The sequence below is a fragment of the Pagrus major genome, chromosome 5, assembly GCF_040436345.1.
Source record: "Pagrus major chromosome 5, Pma_NU_1.0".
Classification (NCBI taxonomy): Eukaryota; Metazoa; Chordata; class Actinopteri; order Spariformes; family Sparidae; genus Pagrus; species Pagrus major.
Genome location: NC_133219.1, coordinates 24,718,053 through 24,739,335, shown reverse-complemented (window position 1 = coordinate 24,739,335; position 21,283 = coordinate 24,718,053). Strand labels below are relative to the sequence as shown.

The following is a 21,283-nucleotide window of genomic DNA, read 5'->3' as shown; positions in this document are numbered from 1 at the left end:
AAGAGTTTAAACTGACTTTGTATGCATATTTGACTTTTTATGTGAACTGCTGTCCCAATAAAAAAATTTAAAAAATAAAAAATAAAAAAGCTTCAGCAGCTGAGATGGGAGAGACTCTGCATACAACAACTGTTGCCCAGGTTCTTCACCAGTCAAAGCTTTATGGGAGAGTGGCAAAGGGAAAGCCACTGTTGAAGTAAGCTCATATTAAGTCTTGACTAGAGTTCACCCAAAGGCATGTGGGAGACTCCAAGGTCAACTGGAAGAAGGTTCTTTGGTCTGATGAGACCAAAATGGAGCTTTTTGGCCCTCAGACTAGACGCCATGTTTGGCGGACACCAAACACTGCACATCACCACAAATACACCATTCCCACCAGGATGGCGGTGACAGCATCATGCTGTGGGGATGCTTCTTGGCAGCAGGCCCTGAAAGGCTTGTGACGGTACAGGATAAAATTAATGCAGCAAAATATAGGGAAATCCTGGAGGAAAACCTGGTTCAGTCTGCAAGAGAACTACGACTTAGGAGAAGATGTATTTTCAAGCAAGACAATGACCCAAAGCATACAGTAAAAGCTACACAGAAATGGTTTAAAGACAACCATGTGAATGTTCTGTAGCGGCAGAGTCTCTCTCTCAAAATAAATTCTGAAAAAAACTGAAAACTGAAACTTCACCTGTATCAAAAAATAGAAGCCTCTGCAATTTGGATATTGTATTTGACTAGGGGTGGGAATCACAGGGTACCTCACGATACAATAAGCAATACATGTCCCACAATACTGATAACATCACGATACAGCATTTCTGCGATAAACGACATATTGCAAGACAATCATACTGTATAAACGATATATCATGATATCTGTCTAACTGAAGAACATAAAATTCCCATTTAAAGGTAAAGTGCAGGATTTCTCTATTTATTCATTGCAATCTGGTGTCAGTTTCACAGAATTTGACATGAGATGAAACACTGAACACAAAAAGTCTTGGTATAGTGCCTCTTTTACCACTGTAAACTTCCTCTTCTTTGGCCAATTAACTTCTGTTCAAGTTTCCCTCATTCAGGTGATAAGCGTCACCGCAAGGAGCCATGAAGTAGCGACGCTGGGGAGTCAAATTGGCAGGGAAATCTCTTAATCTCTTTTAATCAAAATATCAACATTTGGCGCCAGCATATCAATAGTCTTATCATACAAGGAAGGACGACGATATATTGCCATATCGATATATCCCACCCCTATATTTGAGATATAGGGGTATTTATAGATATATGCAATTTCGATTGATAAGCCCTAGTTGCAACTATTTTATGATAAATGTCATTTATCAAGGAAGGTTTTCAAACATTTGCTGGTTCCAGTTTCTTAAAGTTTCATATTTGCTGCTTTTGTTTGGTTTATATTAGTATTCATCAAATATCTTTGGATTTTATGCTGTTTGGACAAATTAAACCAATTTAGGATGTTTGACAAATGAGAAGTTGTGATGGAAATATTCTGACATTTGTAATGAACAATTAATTTATTTAGGGCCACAATCAACAATTATTTCATCATTAATTATTCAGTTGATTGTTTTTTCAAACTATGTGCTGTCAGAAATGTCAGAGAAAAGCAGGACATCCTCGAATTTAAGACGCTGGGAGCAGCAAATATGTTACTTAACCTTATTTGATCAAAATTGTTTTTCTAATAATTGTTTTCAATCCAATTGTTTCAGCAGTCAACTAATTAATTAAAATTAAGTTTTACAGATGAATCAATAATCAAAATGTTTTTTAGCTGGAGCTCAATTATGGATGCCTAAATCCAAAAAGCTCACAGACACACAGGCACATGCACACACTCCACTATAACAAAGACAGGAAACCCTCAGGCTATCTTAAGTCCATTTGTGAATAATTTTCAGTCACAATTTTCAGTCTTCATTCTTCATTTTTGCAATATGTCGTTCTTTCTATTACTACATCAACGTTTTGTCAATTGTTTCATTCTTTAATATCTGACATTTACTGGCCAATACAAATCCACTGAGATATCTCATGCCGTTTGTCTTTAAATCTTTTTCATATTAAGGTAACAAATACAGGTCCTACTCCTACGCAATTATTTGGGTGCTTTTCATACAAATGCTGGATCATGAACATGATCTACAGTGAGGGAGTCCTTGAGAAAGAAAGCATCCTTACCAAAACACTGTGGGAAAACAAAAGTGTCTTTACAGAATCTTGATCTTTTTAGCTCTGTGAGTCTTTTTAAGCAGTTGCAAACACTTGACCATAAGATTACAATAACACCCTTACAAATATAGCTCACCCTTTCTGCACTCTAATACTGACTGCCTAGAAAAAAGTTGAAGGTTAGATTAGATCTCCAGATTACATCAGGAGCATTTTTTTTAATATGGACCTCATGTGGTGGCCATGATGGGCAAATCACAACAGTAAATACAAAAACACCACGGCAAATCAGAAAACACGATGGCAAATACAAAAACCAAACAGCAAAATTAAAAACATGACAGCATATACAAAAACACGACAGCAGTCTTTTTAGATTTGGTTTTGTGTTTTTGTATTTGCTGTTGTGTTTTTTATACTTGGTGTTGTGATATGCCCTTCAGGATCACCGTAGCCTCGGCTTTAGTTACTCCTTGTCCCTTGTGTCATTGGCTGATGAATCGGGGACCTGCAGTCAATCATAGTCTATTTGGGCTATATGACTGTCAAGGAGTTGGTCTGTAAGGTCTCTTAGACATTTGTGCTGCTTACACTCAGCGTGTTTGTGTATTGCAAGCTATTTTGTCAAGACCTAGCTCCTTTGTATGACGTTGTCAGATTAATGTAAGAAAGCTAGTGATTTGCTGTTAAATTTAAGTTAATTTATTAATTACTTCAAGTTTCTGTTCCATGTTCCTTTGCATCTTAAAGAGACAGTTCACCCCAAATGAAAATGTATATTTTTGCTTTTGCCTGTAGCGCCATTTATCCATCTAGGTTGTTTTGGTCAGTTGCAGAGTTTGGTAAATATTGGTCATTGAGATGTCTGCCTTCTCTAAAACATAATGAAAGTAGATTGCACTCCGCATGTGGTGTTCAAAGCACCAAAAATATACACGTGAAATACTCTGAAACAGCAATGTCTTTTTCCTGGTTACCCAAGATAATCTAAAGACCTTGTTGTGAGCAGTTTCATGTAGGAAATATTTTCTTTCCGTATCACCTCACAGAATGAAGCGTGCATCTACTTATGGACAAGCTAGCTAACTAAGCGGAAGAGGGAGCCATTAATGTTTGCATTCCACGCTGTCACAAGCACAAGCTTCTCGTCATTTATTTATTTATTTTCAGTCAAGCTATAGTTCTGGAATCTTGATATGTTATGTAAACACTCCTATGTACTGTCTTCTAACTCAAATTCAAATACATTTTAATAAATTCAAATATTTTTATTTAATTTAATTTATGTTTGCTGCTGTCTACCTGCATTTGACCACTACTGTATTGTATGGCATACTTATTTTTTTATTACAATGGTATGGCATGGTCTTATAATACTGAGTTAAGTAGATGCAGTATCACTTTTTTTAAAAACTTATGGGGACGTAGCATGAACGACCGCTATATACTGATTGAGTATAAGAATGGGATTCTTTCCATCCAGCTTTATACGGTATGAGATTTCTGTCATGAACTGATTCTTACCTGGTTGTCAAATTTCAGTGACTGTGTGCCCACAAGGAAACGAATGGCATCAGTTTCAGCTGTTTGGGCAGTAAGTGCTCGTGCCTGCAAAGTAGATCCAAACAACATGACTATATATCAACATAAACACTTTTTCGGGAATAGAATGAGATTGAATATAGAAACAAACAGTTGATATACGGTACTGATGCATTCCTTTATACAGATACAGACTAGAATCAGTAAGAATTTGTAATAAGACATAGAAAATAGAATTGAGCTAGCTTTCACTCAAACACAGGTAAATAGTATGAATGATGTGACACCGCAACAGCAATACCTGAAATTCGAGACCATAAATAACAGGAGCGTCGTCCTCCATTTTTCGGTGTTAAAGCTTTTTATCTTTTTAAAAACGTCCTCTCACGACGAAAACACTTTAAAATATTGTATATATTAACTGTGCTACGAACTGCACATAACACAACACAATAGTAGCAGCACTTCCGCGATTTAAAAACGGGAAAAATGAAGTGTGCGAATAAAGTGCGTAACGACAGCCGTGCAACGTTGTACAATCTTTTAAAAGTGCGCTGAAGAGCTTTAAGAATACCAAATACCAGGGCAGCATGAAATTTGTCACCTCTGGCATGCCGTACATGTAGCTTCCTTATGGAAATGCGCATGCGTACTAGAGTTTTATCTGTCAGTAAGGTAAGAAAACATCGTATTTGTGTCATTTTTTATCTGTTGTCATTGCCTAGTGATATGTATAGCACGGTCCTGTTTTTAAAGCGTTGGCAGCTATTAATGAAGCATTTATTTGACATTTACAACCAGCTGTTCAGATTAGTTAGCTTACGATAGCTGACTTGCTAATGTAGCATTAGCAAGACAGTCAGTAACCTAATAAAATAGGCAACAATTCTCCGATTTAAAAGAATAAAAGGAGACACGTTCTCTATTGCTGTAGTTCAATGATGATGATAAGAGTTCAAAAATAGCGTTTGCTTACAATAACAGGATGTGCCAGATGCTATACAGTGTTGTACGATACTGAGAATGTGTCACCGTTGATATTACATTTAAAGGTTAATATTATTTATTGATGTGTTTAATGTTCAAGAGCAGTAAAATGGATAGTGGGGAGGTTCCTGCTCAGCGGCCAGTCACATTGGACATCACAGTGGAAGATTTAACCAAGGCAGCCCCAGAACCTCCGCAGCCAACCACCAGTCAGCCCCCTTCCAGAGACAACCTCGTTCCCCAGGAAGACAGCATCGACCTTGGTGGCGAGTTTGCCACTCCCCAGGAGGACAGCAGCGCTACAACTTCAGAGAGCCTGATGGAAAAGCTCAACGACCAGATGATGGAGAGCGTCATGATTTCTGACTCACCTAATAACAGTGAAGAGGACGATGTAGCCCCAATTGAGTCCTTTCTGGATGGAGGAGAGGAGGAGGAGGAGAATGCACTAGAGCCTTCAGGCGACAAAGAGGAACAAAGTGAAATTGGACAGAACACAACTGAGATTAAAGTTTCAGTGGAGGAACAGGAGAGTGGTGGTCCTGAGGAGAAAGTAGAAGAGGACTTAAAGGAGCAGACAGATGCAGAAGAGCAAGTGACATCCTGTGTTTCACCTCAAGGTGAAAAACAGAGTCCATCATATTTTAAAAGTGAGGTTCCAGAACCACAAGAAGCTAAAGGGACGAGCCCAAAAGATGAGCCTGTGCCAGTGTGCACTATATTCAGCCAGGGTACCCAGCCGAAGTCTCTGGTGCCTGATGGCTTCCAGCCAACCCTCATCAAATCCCCCAGCTTTAGCATGGGAAGTGGTGGGGGAAGCGCTGAGGCAGTGACTCCCAGCAAGTTGACACCCCCCCTCGTGTGCCAGCCCAGCCCCAGCCTCAGTAAATTCTTCACTGATAATGGACAGGCCAATCCAGCCTCTGACTTCTTTGATTCCTTTACAGCACCCTCCTCCTTCATCTCTGTTTCAAACCCAAATGCTGAGATCCCTCATGGCCCCAGTCCAGCATCCATAGCCCCCACACCTGAGTGCCAGCTCTCTTCCACCTCCTCCCCTATCTCCACCCCTGGAGGACGCCTGGACTCTGGTGCCCCCACCCCTAGCTCAGTGTGTGGCCCTGCCCCTACTGAATCCACCACCAAGACCCAACCTCCTCCACCCCAAGCAGTCCCAGCTCCAACTCAAGCCCCTGCCCCAGCCACTCAGCCACAGCCCTTTAACCAGCTCCAGGCTGTGTTCTTGGGCAGCGATGACCCATTTGCTACAGCGCTGAGCCTGAGTGAGGTGGACAGGCGCCATGATGCCTGGCTGCCGTCTGAGGAGGCCAGGAAGGTGTTGATCTCTGTGGCTACCCAGCAATACAACCCAGCCTATGTAGAGAGCATCAGACTCACCATGCCTGGGCTCAAGTTTGACAACCTGCAGGTAGGACAAGCACTGTGTTAGCTTGTCAGTCAAATGCTTATTATACACCATGTGTCTTAAAAAACTACTGGGAGAAATTTCTCCTTTTACAGTATGTCATTCAAAACAATGAAAGATGTCTACTGCAGTTCACTTCACTCATCATGGGTAGAACTACTCAACTTGTGGAAATATAGAATAAGTCATAAAATAATAAACTTGTCTTTTTCTCTGGAGAGGTGTCTTTAAAAAGTAACCTTCTGATAAAATAACCTGAATGAGGATGTCATCTGATGATGTCATAATGTCATTTTGACCATTCTTTTTCAAGGCCCCAACTTTGTGGAATAACAATACTAAATCACTGGAGTAGTCCTTTAACATGACAAGAACACATACTATTAAAACAATTATTGTTGGTTATGAATGATGTATGATGAAATATGATTTTTTTTGTCATTGTTATACATACAATGTGTTGTTTAAATTTAGCAAAACATTTTTTTCTCCCCCAAGTTAAGTTCTGAAACATGAAGTGTTATCATTTCCATAATATAAGTGCTGCAACTAATGATTATTTTCAGTAGGGAGGGATTGATTTATTGACATAGAACATCAAAATGCCCATCACAAGATTGTAGAGGCCATGGCAACACTTTTAGATTCTTGTTTGCTCCGACCATAGTCCAAAACCCAAAACAGTTTAATTTAGGTTTAGAGAAAACACAGAAAATCAGCGAAACAATACATTCAAGAAGCTCAAATAACAGCCATATCAATCATCAAAATTGTAGCCAATTACTTTTCTGACAATTATCGTCTCGGGCTGGGCAGTGTTTTGATATTATATCATCATTATCATTATATATCTATATATATGATACAATATATCATTTAATTGTTTTAGCTCTAGTGATACTAGGTTTGGTAACAGCACTTGGCTGTAATCATATGGCATGAACCCACGTGAAAAACTGCTAGAACTAAAAGTAACAACCTTCATGTTAAAGATGGAAGGCTTACATACCAATTTGTGTGCTATTTTTGTGTATTGTTCTAAAAATAATGAAGAAGTACTTAAAAACATTTGTCTTTACATGTTGGAAGCAAAGTTTCTATAAGCTACGGCTGCAACTAACAATTTTTTTAGTCAATTGATCTGCTGATTATTTTCACTATTATTTTTATGATTAAATGATTAATTGTTTAGTCTATAAACATGCCCATTACAATTTCCCAGAGCCCAAATTGATGTCTTCAAGTTGCTTATTTATACTCTTCTTTTACAATCAAAAATGACAAAGAAAAGCTTAAATTTGCACATTTGAGAAGCTGGAACCAGCAAATGTTTGACCTATTTGCTGGAAACATGACTGAAATGATGAATCGATCATCAAATTTGTAGGTTATTAATGCAATTTCAATTGACTAATCGACAGATCTGGTAATCGATCAATTGTTGCAGCTCTACTATTAGCCAAAGAATTCACCTTAATCATTCTGATTTGTTTAACATTTACATTTTTCTACAGTGCTCTTTTGTTTGTCACACAATGACAGTAGTTTCAGTCAGTCACAATACATAATGTAGAGACAGTTGTTATTTGTCTGTAAGCACACATAAACATGCCCTTCCTTGCTCATGGATTTCCATAGCATGTTTTTTCCTCATAAACATCCTCTGAGCTCCCTCAACGGCAACATTTATCCTCAATAACAGCCCTGATGAAACATCAATTTACTTATTTATTGAGTTGAATCTTATGGTGTGCGTCCGCCTCCCAGCTCAGATTGTGTTCATTATCCCCTCAGAATGTGTTTGAATGCCTGCTTGAATAAATGAATAAAAATCAAGGATTTGTTTCTGTCATCTTGCTGTTTTTAGCCACTAAAAGCCAGTGTTCAGCAAACAAATTAGATCCACTCTAAAGAAGGATTAACAATAACAATGTTTTTTGCTCTGTTCCTATCTGGGCTGGATATTGTTTTATTGATTATAATTCTGTCCAAATCTAGGGATGGCCAGATCAAGTTGTTTTGCCCCCAGTCTATTTCATTTAGTTTTGAGTAACTACAAATAGCAAGTCCGTATCTGATGGTTTGAAAGGCTGCAGTTAGTGCTCAGGTTTTGAGTATAAATACCATCATGACAACTCTCAAATCTCTTGCTTGTCAATTTTGTTATTTTCTTTTGCATGATATTAAATTGGTGTGTGTGCGTGTGTGTGTTTTGCTGCAGGGTGATGCTGTAAAAGACCTAATGCTTCGTTTCCTGGGAGAACAGGCAGCAATGAAGCGCCAGGTCCTCACCGCCAACTCTGTAGAACAGTCCTTCACAGGCCTCAAACAGCTCATCGTAAGTCGCTCACCATACTGTTTGTGTGTGACTAATTCATTCATTTTCACTTCTTTAGGTCAGAACATCATTCACTGTGCAATGGTAGTCTGACATGCTGTATATAAAAACAGAAACAAAACATTATTTTCATGTACTAGTTGGTACAACCTTTTAGCTTGACAGTTCATTCTTGAACCTGAAAACAAAACAATCTCCTCTCAAGGTCCACTTATGCCCTTGTATGAGAGCTTTAAACTTTATCACACAGTCTTCCTCAGCAGATGAAGACTGTGTTTGTCACTTGTTTGTCACATTTAACATTTTCAGTATTATTAACATCTACAGAACAGAGCTCTCTTTATCTCCTGATTAACACTGTGTAATATAGTTACAAATTCTAGTGAGTAAGTGGACCTTGAAAGAACAGCTAAAAAGCTTTTTAGTAGGTTTCAGTCAAATTGTATGAGAATTCATACAACTTGCAACTTGGTTTAATTTAAGTACTAACCTACAATAAAATGCAGAACAAAATTAGACTTTCATAGGGTTACCAAAGGTCCTTGAGATCCTTCAAAAAAAATCCCTGTATTTGAATTTGAGGGGGAAAAATTCAAGGCTTCTGAAAGTTGTAAATGGCCATAAATAGACATGGGTGATTAAAAGTCTTTTACTTATTGTTTATAACAATGGGAAGATTTTATTGGAAGGAAGTTTTTATCATGGATCGCGATCAAAACACTCAGGATAAGTTAATCATGGTGAATTTCCATTGTCATGGATAATCATGACTACTCAAGAGTGACTTGAAAATGTTTTTTAGCCTGATAGCTTACAGCACTACATGTCTACTTCCTCTTTCTCATGAGCAAAGATCAGTGTAAGAATGCTCTTGTTTCCAGTGCTAAGTGATACTGAAATTAGTAAAACTACTCAAGAACGTTACGCAGACAGCGTTTTCTCTGTGGCCGTCCAGTGTGATCGGCACATCGGCTACTTTAACAGTGCTGTCAGCAGCCATCAATAAAAGAAGCTTCACAGTTGTTATAGTTGTTTTGCAAGTCACAGAGGACGATGAAAGGCACTAAAACATGAAGGTGAAATGTGAGTCATGACTTGTAGGCTGTAATAGGAGTTTAGTGTGGGATGGCTGCTCTGCAGGTGCACTTGACTGCAATCTGCCAGGAAGAGGCCATGAGAGGATAGTATTTGTAATAATTCTAGAAAAGGTGAAAAAGAATAATTAGAGATGTCCCAAGCTAACCCTAAGGATTGATATCCAAGCAAATCGAAGTATATTTTAATAGATCGGTATCAGTCCTTTTTTTACTAGTCCAACTGTGTTCTGTCCTCCTCAGCCTGCTGGTGTTGCAGTGGTTCTTTCCTTTGTGACAGCCAGGCTCTGTACTGCCTGCATTTAACTGTATATAAGAGTGAAATTGGAGTGTGTGAATATACAAAATTGTTTGGTTTTATCACTGACTGATACTGCTATGTTGGCAAAGAATATCATCCAACATAAACTGTCAAAAGTAAAAGTTGTTGTGCAGTTAAATGTTTCCTGTGACTGATATATTATCTGACATTATTAGATAGTTAACACTGACGCATTAATGTTTAAACATCATTTCACTGTTATAACTGCTTGAGGTGGAGCTAGTTTTAGCTAGTTTAGCCCTGTGGTTACCAATCCGTGGTTTAGGCCCTCGAAAGGGTCACAAGATAAATCTGAGGGCTCGTGAGGTTAATATTGGCAGAGGAAAGGAAAGAGGAAAAAACAAAGTTCCGATACTCAATTCTATATTGTATTCTTTGGACTTTTGTCTAATTTTTGCTGTGTTCTGTGAGATATAGAATACTTTGCTCTCTTGAATATTCATTTCAAAGAAAGCGTCTAAGCAGTTGGCAGAGAAGAATATTTTGTTTTGATGTAAATGAAGAACTAATTTGAAACATGACAAACAGTCCCAGCTGCTTGTAAGGGCTCACAAGCTAAAAAGGTTGGAAAGCATTTGTTTTAACTTTAACAATGCATTATATAAACATATTTAATTTAATGTAAATATTCAATCTGTATATTAACTAGTTATTGTCAAATAAATGTAGTGGAGTAAAAAGTACAAGATTTCCCTCTGAAATATAGCATATTTATATAAGTGTGTCTTGAATTAAATTGGAAAAACTGAAGTTAAGTACAAGTACCTCAGAATTGTACCTTAGCACAAAACATGAGTAATTGTACTTAGTTACTTTCTCTGGCAGCAGGTCATGGTCTGTCGTCCAACTGAAGCCACAGAGTGTTATTGTACTGTTTCTAATAACTCCAACAGAGTGACACGTCCTCTCTATAGAGGATCGCTTCATGTCAAATTCAGGAGTTGCAGTCTTCCATTTAAACGTTCCTTAATGACTATCAATAATTTAATCTGATCAAGTTATTGGTCCTATTTTGTATGTTATATTTTTGAATTTATACTGGACTTATATTTTGGATCAAGTAGCTTATGAAAAATAAGGTGTATCCGACACATTGAAATAACAGCTGAAGTCTACTTTATCTGATAGATATTTAATCAATGTTTAGGTAAGTATGAGTATCAGCAGATACCCAATTTTAAAGATATAGTATGCATGTATAACATTTCTGCATTCAAATGTCTAAGAAACAACGAGACCATTGTTCAAAAATTTTATTGAATCTTTCCAACAATGTTCAAACCCAGAGAAATCTGTAATTTTTATCAAGCTAATAGTACATTTCATTTGGTTGCCTCGCCTGTCGACATAACTTCCAGCCGAGAGTCATAGAGTGAGAAAGGCGAACAAGACTAAACATAAAGTGAGTAAAACTTGAAGTACATTACCTTGTCTGTGAACATTTCTGCCTGAGTCACGTCAGAATGATTTTCAACCGCAATGGTAGTTGTTTAACAATGAAGACAACAAGTCCCATGATCCCACACTACTTACATCTTCAGTTTTGTTTTTGGTTGAGAGACTCAGAGCGGCAGAAGGTGCATTTAAAGGACTTGGATCAGCACCAGGGCCGAAACTTGATCAGGACATATCTAATAATGATACAGTGTTGTTGGAGGGAGGAAGAACCACAAATTAAGTCTAATGGCAGGCTACCCAACAACACTAAGTGTAACAGATTAAAGCGGCCTCTCCAGCTTCTGATTCAATGACCTTTGGTTTTATGCATGTGCAGTGCAGCAGGTGCTTTCTGGGAACATTACCTCACATTCTAGAGGTAAATGACAGAAGAACTAGTAGGTTACCACAGCTTAACATCCCGTTGTTATTTCAGCTCATCTGACCTTTTGACAGTCAGCCTGTACAGGCAGTGATTCTATTGTAATTGCTGGGTGGTCAGGCCTCCACTGACTGAAAACAGTGAATCATCCGTCTTCTTTCTCTTCATATTACATTCCTCTGCTATTCTTCTGCCAAGCATTAAAATGCATGTCTTTCTTGGTGACCATGCAAACTCAACTTATTCCCTCTCCTGCTGCAATCTATCTACCTCTCCAGCCTGCATGCATTTCCTCCATCATAATTTCTGACCCACAGATGACCCTGAGAGACAGTTGTTATTTAAAACATATGCACAGCAGCAGCAGCAGACAGTGTGATGGAGACAGGAGAAAGGGGAGACGAGAAGGGTAGGGGTGGAGTGGAGTGGAGTGGAGAGATGGAGAGGTGGAGATCCACTCAGCTCACAAGTTATTTTCTCCTGCTCTGCTCATGTATTATGCATGGGACTGCTGTGCATATTTCAAGGGCCCTCTGGACTTGGTGTATATAAATACACTCACACACACATACTAGATGGTACTTTCAGCTTACAGTCTACTGCACTATATGGTGTAGGTGAGTGAGCGTGTGTAAAAGGATCATACACTGTCTGCCAAATGGTGTGGGTGGCTCCCTAGAGCAAGAGGCAAAAGAAATGAGAGAGACAGTGAGCCAGAGAGGTAATTTAGGCTTACAGGAGAGATGTCAAGGAATGACAAGCAAATAAAAGAAAGAGAAAACAAAGTTGTGTATGAGACACATGAAGGCAGTAGAGGGCTTCACCTGTAAAGCCCACCTGTAAACACACACATACTCGTGTTTTACCTTGGAATGTGCAAAAAGGTTGAAGATAACAAAAAAAGCAGCCCCTGTTCACAAATATGAAAATTTATCAATTTAGTAAAATGTATTCAGTGAGATTAGTTTTTAACGTTTTTTTGAATTCAGCAAAAGTTGTTTCTTGAAAATTGTTATTGTAGTTATCAGTGTTTGTTCAGACATTCAGTAAGGGATCATTAAAAAAGAAACAACTACAATGGCATTCAGTAAATAGCATACCTGCGCCAAGTCCCAACAATCCCCATTTAATCCAATCAAGTCTAATCCAGTATCAAACTCGATAGCCCTGTATCACTCTAAATTTTAAACCATCCATAACTGCTTAACCATAATTTAAGGTCTCTAGATCTATGATCCACCTTAAATTGTACTCACTCATAAGCCCCATTCACACTGCCCTTTCAGTGCGAGAATCATGTGCCGATTCTCAGCATGGCCGTCTATGTGAAAGTTACAGATGCGGAGAGGGGGGAGGTAGTATCAGAGCTGCAGCAGAGGCGAGCCAGCGTCCTAGTGAATGGAAAAGCCTGAGGCCTGGATCAGGGGTGTGTCGGTCTGATGGTGTTCACAGTCTGACAGCTAAGCAGATCCTTCACTCACTAAATAAAAGAGAAATGACCCACACTTCAAGCCACAAAGCAATGTTACATGACCAAACAACAGTAATGTGGTAACTGGAAGCGTCTTTGGCAACTTATATGAGGAAAAAAATACTGAAATTATACATGTAAAAAGTGTCTGTCCCACCAATTCTTCGTCTCATATCTGCTCGAAAAACAGCGTCTGTCCCCAGCAGCAGAGCCAGGTGGCTCTTGCAGTTGAATGGCGGTGATTATGTGACACGATTCAGAGCAAAAGAACTTAACTCACCATGTCTTTGTCGCCTTCCGCTGTTGTGTTGTTGTAGTTACTGTCTCTGGCAACTTGTATTGAAAAAAATCACAGCGACTGTGAGCCCTCCCAACCGAGACTTCAGTGAACTTTCCCGCAGAAAACAGCATCCCTCCCTGCAAGTGAGAGTCCCAACAGGGTCCGCTGTTTACTGATGGCAATTATGTAATTATGTAATGTCATTTCCACGATGCATGATCTCAATCACAACATAAATGCTAATAGGGTCTATTCTGGGCCAAGACCCATACTTTCAAGTTTCATTGAAATCCATTCAGTAGTTTTGGTGTAATCCTCTGACAAACCAATCAACCAACCAACCAGCAATGGACACGGGTGAAAACATAACCTTGGCAGAGATAAATAGATAATATAAAACTAAGAGTTCTTTGTTAGTGGACATCCACAATGATTCAATGTGTTCAGAGTCCTCATTGTGTTGTTGTTCATTGTGTGCAGATCTTTGGCCATCAAGCTTTCAGTGAACTTGAAATGTGAATCGCCTTACCTCTTCTACCTAGGGCAAAGTCTTGTGACATTTGCTTATGGGTTCTTCTGGTTGGCAACAACAGCAAGCTGCTGTTTTTCATTCGTAAATCTTAAAAAAATCAACAGTAGAACTCACAGCTTTGTTTAATAGTGAAAGTAAGAGCATTTCCACATGCACAATGCCAAGAGTAGGGATGGGCAATGATTTTCGATTATTCGAATAGTCGTTAAATCATAAATAATCGATTAGTAAATCATGTCTGAAAAAAATATTCCTTTGTTTTACTGGCGCCTTCCGCACGGGGGCAGTATAGCATTTGATACGCTGTATGATGGGCTGACGTTAGATGCCACCGTAGAAGAAGAAACAAGCAGGAGCCATGGAGAGAGCGCTGCAGCCGTCAAAAAGTTCCGTGTGGAACTATTTAAAAAAAAAACTAACGAAACAGAGGTGCGGTGTAATCTCTGCGAGGCAAAGCTTGCATATCACAAGTCTACGACAGCCATGCACAGTCATATGAGAGCAAAGCACCCGATAGAAAGTGGAGGCCCGTCGTCACAGCAACAGTCAATGGCCAGCTATCTCACTAGACGAAGTACATTTGATGCCAGACGTGCGGAGCAAACGACGTCCCTCATTTCAAAGATGATTGCAAAAGACATGTTCCCCATCAGCTTTGTTGAAGGTGAGGGTTTTCGGAGTTTGATGGCATTTGTTGAGCCAGAGTTCACGGTCCCATCAAGAAAAAACATTACAGCAAGACTTGAAAAACTTTTTGATGCTAATGCAAGTGAGCTGCGCACTCAGTTAACGAGTGTTGAAAAACTGTCTTTGACCACTGATTCATGGACAGCACTGACAACGGAATCATATTATGAAAAACGTGGGTGTCTTTCTGCTGCGGCGCGGTGGGGGGGCGATTAGTCGAAAAATAATCGATTAGTTCCCTGTGATTATCGAATAGTAGTTCTGCTTGAAATGCCCATCCCTAGCCAAGAGAACTCAAAAAGGTCATGTGGTCTGATGAGTCCAGATTTACCCTGTTCCAGAGTGATGGGCGCATCAGGGTAAGAAGAGAGGCGGATGAAGTGATTCACCCATCATGCCTAGTGCCTACCATACAAGCCTGTGTTGGCAGTATTATGAGGAGGTCAGCTGACTACCCAAATATACTAACTAAACTAACTAATATATAATTGTTAAAGAGTGGTTCAGGGAGCATGCAACTTCATTTTCACACGTGGGGTGGCCATCACAGAGTCCAGACCTTAACCCAATTGAGAATCTTTGGGATGTGCTGGAGAAGATTTTTTGCAGCGGCCTGACTCTCCCATCATCAATACAAGATCTTGGCGAAAAATGAATGCAACACTGGACGGAAATAAATGTTGTGACATTGCATAAGTTTATCAAATATTGATACCTCTGACAAAGTTATTCAAATATAAGAAAGAGGGAGTGCTTGAAAAAGATATATGCATTTGGTTAGAATAGTCATTTGAATTCGATTTATGCATCCAATCTTTGATATCGGCAAATTAGAACATCAATCCAACGAGTCCACCAGAGGGTCATAGTTTATTGAAACCAATATCAATATTACATCAAATTTTGGGCTTATTTTAACACCCAGGTACATAAATCCATCCTGTGTGGCCATAAATGGTGTATTTATTTTGGGGTTGAGCCTTTCATCTTGATTTAGAAATAATAACACTGACATAGATTTGTTGATTATATATCCAGAGAATTCACCAAGATTTTCAATTAAAGTAATTAGATTTGGGATACTATTCTTCAAGTTCATAAAGAAAAAAAATTATGTAATCAGTGTACAATGGTATACGATGTTCTGTGTCCCAAATTCTAATGCCAGATATATTCCTATGTGTCCTCACTGCAATTGCAAGAGGTTCTATTGCTAAGGTGAACAGCAGAGGAGACAGTGGGCATCCTTGCCTGGTTGAAGGTTGTAGACTAATATATTTAGAAATTATACTATTTGTCAATATTTCTGCTGTTAGGTTTGTATCCAGTAATTTAATCCTTTTAAAGTGAAACTCTCGCCAAAATGCAACCTAGGCTTTTTTTGTGAAGGAACTTAAGTCAAACCTTCGCGTAAAAGCATAATTACGACGAAAAAGCCACTTTTAAGATTCACCGTATTTTCGTTTTCGGGTCAAAATCATTTTCAATGGCGTGCTAGGGGCAACATTATGGAAGCATCAAAATCGCTATTTTTAAAACACTAAGAAGACTCGACACAACATGAAACTTTGCTCGTAGTATCACCAGGGTCTCTACACATGAAAACGAGCATTGAGAACATTGGGCCTCATTCACCAATATCGTCTTAAGAATCTTCTTAGATTCTTTCTTAAGTTGTTCTTAAGAGGTTCCTTAAGAAAACCCTACGTCAGATTCATCAATGCGTTCGTAAGCCTCAGAATTGTTCGCAGCTGTGTTCCTACATTGATGAATGCCACCTCCTCGTAAATTGAGAGCGCGTGCAAGGTGAGTCTAATTAACATAGGATTAGCATAGGTAACCGCCCATTAATGCCCATAAAAGAAACTGCAGGGCCGTGTAGACACTGATGCCGTAGTACAGAGCAAACAGCAACAAAATGCCAAAAGCAAACAATAAATCAGTTGGAGCGCAGCAGGTGAAGTGAAAAAAAAACTTTAGCAGTTCAGAGGTGGAGGTACTGCTGCAGGAAATCACCCGAAGGAAAAAATATATATTCAGTAGCCTTAGTGCAGGTTATACCAGTACAAACAAAAAGGAAACATGGGAGGCTGTCACACGTGCAGTGGACGCAGTGTCTGGAGAAGGACGCACAATAGAGGAGGTAAAAAAAAAATGGTTTGATCTTAAATCTGAAACCAAAAAAAACATTGCAAAATTCCGACGGGAGACGCAACGGACTGGAGGGGGAACAGCAGACACCAAAAACCTGTTTGAGTTGGACCAGCGCATCGGGGCCATCATCAGGGAGACGGCACTCTCAGGTAGGCTATATGGGAAAAATCTAAATCACTGTAATGTGTTATTTATTTAATTGATAGTTTAATTTTCCCACCTTACTTTTTAGGAGTACCATCGGCTGAGTGTGTGGATACAGTCCTGGGCCCCGAGGCAACGCTGTCTCCCCCTCCCTGTGCAGCTGCTACTCCAGAGGAATCAGAAGGTAATTTATTTATTTTCTGGAATAATGGCTTTATTTAAAAGGTGTACCCGCAGGAGTTTACCATAGTGTGTGAGATCAAAATACGTCTTAGTATTGGACTGAGGGTCGCAACCATGGCTTGATTTATTATTTATTCACAGATGAAGTCCCACAGAGCCAACTTGCGGAACGGACAGAACCCTCCTGCAGCAGTACCTCCACGCGTACTCGGGCCCGTGCCTCTCCACGCCTGATTTCGGACGCGGTGTTGGACAATCAGGAAAGGATAGCTGACACACTGGATAAGATTGCCTCATCACTCGCAACCATATCCAACACACTTAAAGAAATTAATGAGAATTTTAAAAAATAAACGTGTGAAAGATGTGCACTGAAACCGGTCTGTCTTTTTTTTTTTTGTTTTTTTTTTTTTAAGTGAATTAGACTGTTAGACTGAAATTGTGATATTAATGCATTTTCTTCACAAGCGGGCAATTAATTGGGCTCGAACATGAACAGCGCGCCTGCAGTCTGGTCCCATCATTGCGTCAGGACGCACATCCTCACGGTGTTGTGGCTGAGGGGGAAGTGGCACACCACGCTTCATAGCGATGTTGTGCAGGACACAGCAGGCCATGATTATCCTACAGACCTGTAATGGTGAGGGAGAGTCATAAGTTAAGATGCAAGGTGTTTGAATAAACGTGACCTTAGTCTAAGCAGATTTTATAATAAAATAAATCAAATCATCAGTTGTCTTACCTTCTCCGGTTTGTACAGCAATTTGCCACCTGCTGTGTCCAAACACATCCAGTGCCCCTTTAAAATGCTGATGGTGCGTTCGATGGTGGAGCGAGTGTGCGCATGCATCTGGTTGAATAAAATCTCCTGTGGAGTCTGAGGGTTGGTCAGTGGTGTCATCAACCAGGGAGCCAGGGCATATCCTCGATCCCTAATAAAATAAATCAAGATAAAATCAAATAAAAAGACACTTTTATGGGAAATTATAATTATATTATAAAAGATACGTGCCAATGAGCCATGCGTCACCAGCTGCTCCTTGTTCAAGGTGTGTTCCCACGGAGCTGTTTTGGAAATATAGGAGTCGTGTGCTCCTCCTGGGAACTGGGAGACCACGTTCAGTAGGTGGTTATTTGAGCAGATAAGTTGTACGTTTATAGAATGGTATTGCTTGCGGTTGAGGTATGGGAAGGGGTCTGGAGAGGGTGCCTTAATGCGTACGTGCGTGCAGTCTATTGCGCCAATGGTGCTATTAACTAATATCCCCGCCCATATCCATGTGACCCGCTATCCCCCTACTCAATATGACCATATAATAAAATTATAACATAACACATATAATCATAACTGCCTGGCTTTTCCCCCTGATCGTAGTATGTTTGTTTCATCCATAAAAGTTTTTTAGCAACTTTGTCAGTTGTCTGTTTATTATATTCAGCTCTCATTACTGTTAGCTTTTGCTGCTTGTCCAAATCATTGCTCATAAAGTTCTAATTCTAGTCTTTTAATTTATTTTTCCAATGTTTGTATTTTCCAATTGCATTGTTTAGTCTTGGAACTTGTATACTTGATTATTTCTCCCCTTATATATGCTTTAAATGCTTCCCATCTTACACTAGCAGTTGTTTCACCTGTATTTATTTGAAAATAGTTATCTATGCAAGCTCCTATAAATTTCAGAAAGGACAGGTCTTGTAACCAATTTACCTAAACATATTACCATTGACACAGCTGCATGATCACTAATCACTATGCTGTCATACCACCACAAATGTAAAAATAACCAATGCGTGAGTAAGTTTTATAAGTAGAAGAATGACAAGATAATTTTTTGTTTTTTTTGGGTTTTGTTTCCTTCACACATTGACTAATCTTAGGTCTCTTATGAATTCAGTCAGTATTTTCCTAGTCTGTATATGTGCGGTATCAACTCCACTAAGCCGATCCATGGCTGGATCTGAAGTACAATTAAAATCCACCCCTAGAATATAGAGACCCTCTAAGGTGGACACAGTCAACAGTAGTTTTTTTAAGAAAGATGGTATGTCCTCGTTGGGACCATAAATATTAATTTAATTAACATAACAGAATGTTCCTCTGTACAATAATATATATGCCATTAGGGTCCTGGATAGTTTTTGTGATTTAGAATGGAACTGGCTTCTGTACAAGGATAGCAACACCTCAAGCCTAATAGCAACCTAGAATAATAGCAAAAGAAACTGAGGTGGGGGAGGTGGAGATCCTGGGCTGCTCCATTGTCTTTTAAATCGACAGTAGAACTCATTCAGTTTGGTGGCCATGCGCAGATCATTTATGGAGTGGGGGCTGTAGGTTTATAGTTTGTAACCTTCCTGAGCCCACTCCAGACAGTAGCAGCAAAGTCATTAGCCCCATTCACACTGCCCTTTCTGTGCGGGAATCATGTGCTGATTCTCCGCATCGTCATCTGTGTGAAAGTTTCAGATGCGCGGAGAGGGGGGACAGTTTCGCTGCGGCTCTGATTCGCTTTCTGAAGTAGTATCAGAGCTGCAGCAGAGGCATGGTACACAGCAGTCCTCACAGAAGCTGATGTATGACGTCACAGCTTCTGTGTACTCATCCAGACTGTTTGTAGCAGACCTGAAAGCATCCCAGTCAGTACAGTCCAAGCATGCCTGAAGATCCTCCACAGCCTCGCTGGTCCACTTCTTTGATGTCCTCACAACAGGTTTGCAGAGCTTTGATTTCTGCCTGTATGCAGGAATCAGATGGACAATGACGTGGTCAGAGTGGCCCAGTGCAGCGTGGGGGACGGCATGATAAGCACTGCTGACTGTGGTGTAACAGTGATCCAAAACATTCCCCTCTCTGGTTGGACATTTAAAAAATTGTTTGTATTTGGGAAGTTCGTGGTTGAGGCGTACTTTGTTCAAGTCACCGAGGACAATAACTAAAGAGTCCCAGTATGTCCACTCCACGCACAGTATCTGGTTGGCGAGCTGCATTGTGCGTCCTGCACGTTGGCCTGTGGTGGACTGTACACACCGACCAGAATAAATTAAGCAAACTCATGGGGGGAGTAGAAAGGTTTACAGTTAATGAAAATATATTCCAGAACAGGAGAACAGTGCTGCAGGATCATTGTTACATCGTTGCACCAGCCACTGTTATAAAATCAGATTCCCCCACCTTTCACTTTTCCAGAGAGTTCTGTGTCGCGATCTGCTCTGAAGAGTTGGAAGTCTGCCAGCTGCAACCCAGAGTCCGGTATCGATCCACACAGCCTCGTCTCCATGAAACACAGAATGTAAGATGAAGAAAGGTTTCTGTTTTTCCCCACCAGTAGCTGCAGTTCATCCAGTACAGTGAGCACTCGTTGGATGGGAATATTCCAGGTAGTGAAGTCTGGTGCCCGCGCTTGTGGAAATGCACAAGCACTTTAGCACGTCTCCCTCTCCTCCAGTGTTTAACTGCATGAACAAAGGTGAGCGCACCTTTGACCAGAATGTCCAATAATTCTACTGTTGAACAGAGAAAAGTTGGAATTAATGGATCATGTCATGCACCCATATCCTCCTTGCTCTGATGTCCTGATGTCAAATGAAAAAACAAACAATACAGATAGTACAGAGGGAGGGCAGTAAACTGCAAAGGAGCAGTATAGATAATTCAGCAGCAGTTGTCAAGATATCGTTGTCATAGAGACAAGACGCACTTGCTGTGTTTTTTCTCTCGGCGCACAAACACTTCATGTTAGCGCACTGCAAGCGCTTTTCCGCCCGAAAAAAGCGCTATGTGGATACGGGCCCTCAGACTTTTTCAAAAGTAGGAAAACCCATATAATTTGATACTTGTGATCCTTGAGAGGATATTCTCTCTGCATCTTACCGCACTTCAAAGGTCAGAGTCAGCTACAGAGCAGCTCACTTGCCGCTGCTTGAGATTCAGTGTCTTGTTCAACAACAGTTCAATAAGGCTATAATTGCCGACACAGAGACTTGAACCCAGGGCCTCCAGCTGAAGGTCAGCATCTCTACACACTGCATCAGTCAGTGTGGAGCCAACAAATCCTGTTCCCTAATAAGGAGCTTGGTTTGGTCTTGATCAGAGCAGCCCCACTTGATGGCTGTGCTG

General features: G+C 40.0%; 2 protein-coding genes and 1 long non-coding RNA gene across 4 annotated transcripts in view; 2 read left to right on the top strand and 1 right to left on the bottom strand.

The window, feature by feature from the left end:
• eipr1 (EARP complex and GARP complex interacting protein 1) overlaps window positions 1-4,188 on the bottom strand; it is a 103,989-nt gene extending 99,801 nt beyond the window's left edge. The window contains exons 1-2 of one of the 2 annotated variants that reach the window (XM_073467318.1): window positions 4,031-4,188; window positions 3,712-3,795 (exon numbers count right to left, since the gene is read on the bottom strand). In XM_073467318.1, the coding sequence (XP_073323419.1) occupies window positions 3,712-3,795; window positions 4,031-4,072 (126 nt within the window). In that variant the 5' untranslated portion in view covers window positions 4,073-4,188. The remainder of the gene's footprint in view (window positions 1-3,711; window positions 3,796-4,030) is intronic. The other variant, XM_073467319.1, reaches the window with a different exon arrangement.
• A 182-nt stretch (window positions 4,189-4,370) lies between these two features.
• The window catches only part of trappc12 (trafficking protein particle complex subunit 12), a 67,136-nt gene continuing 50,223 nt past the window's right edge, over window positions 4,371-21,283 (top strand). The window contains exons 1-3 of the mRNA XM_073465453.1: window positions 4,371-4,404; window positions 4,817-6,145; window positions 8,364-8,480. Of these exons, the coding sequence (XP_073321554.1) occupies window positions 4,375-4,404; window positions 4,817-6,145; window positions 8,364-8,480 (1,476 nt within the window). The 5' untranslated portion in view covers window positions 4,371-4,374. The remainder of the gene's footprint in view (window positions 4,405-4,816; window positions 6,146-8,363; window positions 8,481-21,283) is intronic.
• On the top strand, window positions 12,263-17,533 carry LOC140995518 (uncharacterized). The gene is made up of 2 exons (XR_012178783.1): window positions 12,263-17,167; window positions 17,308-17,533. It is a non-coding gene; the product is annotated as an uncharacterized lncRNA (long non-coding RNA).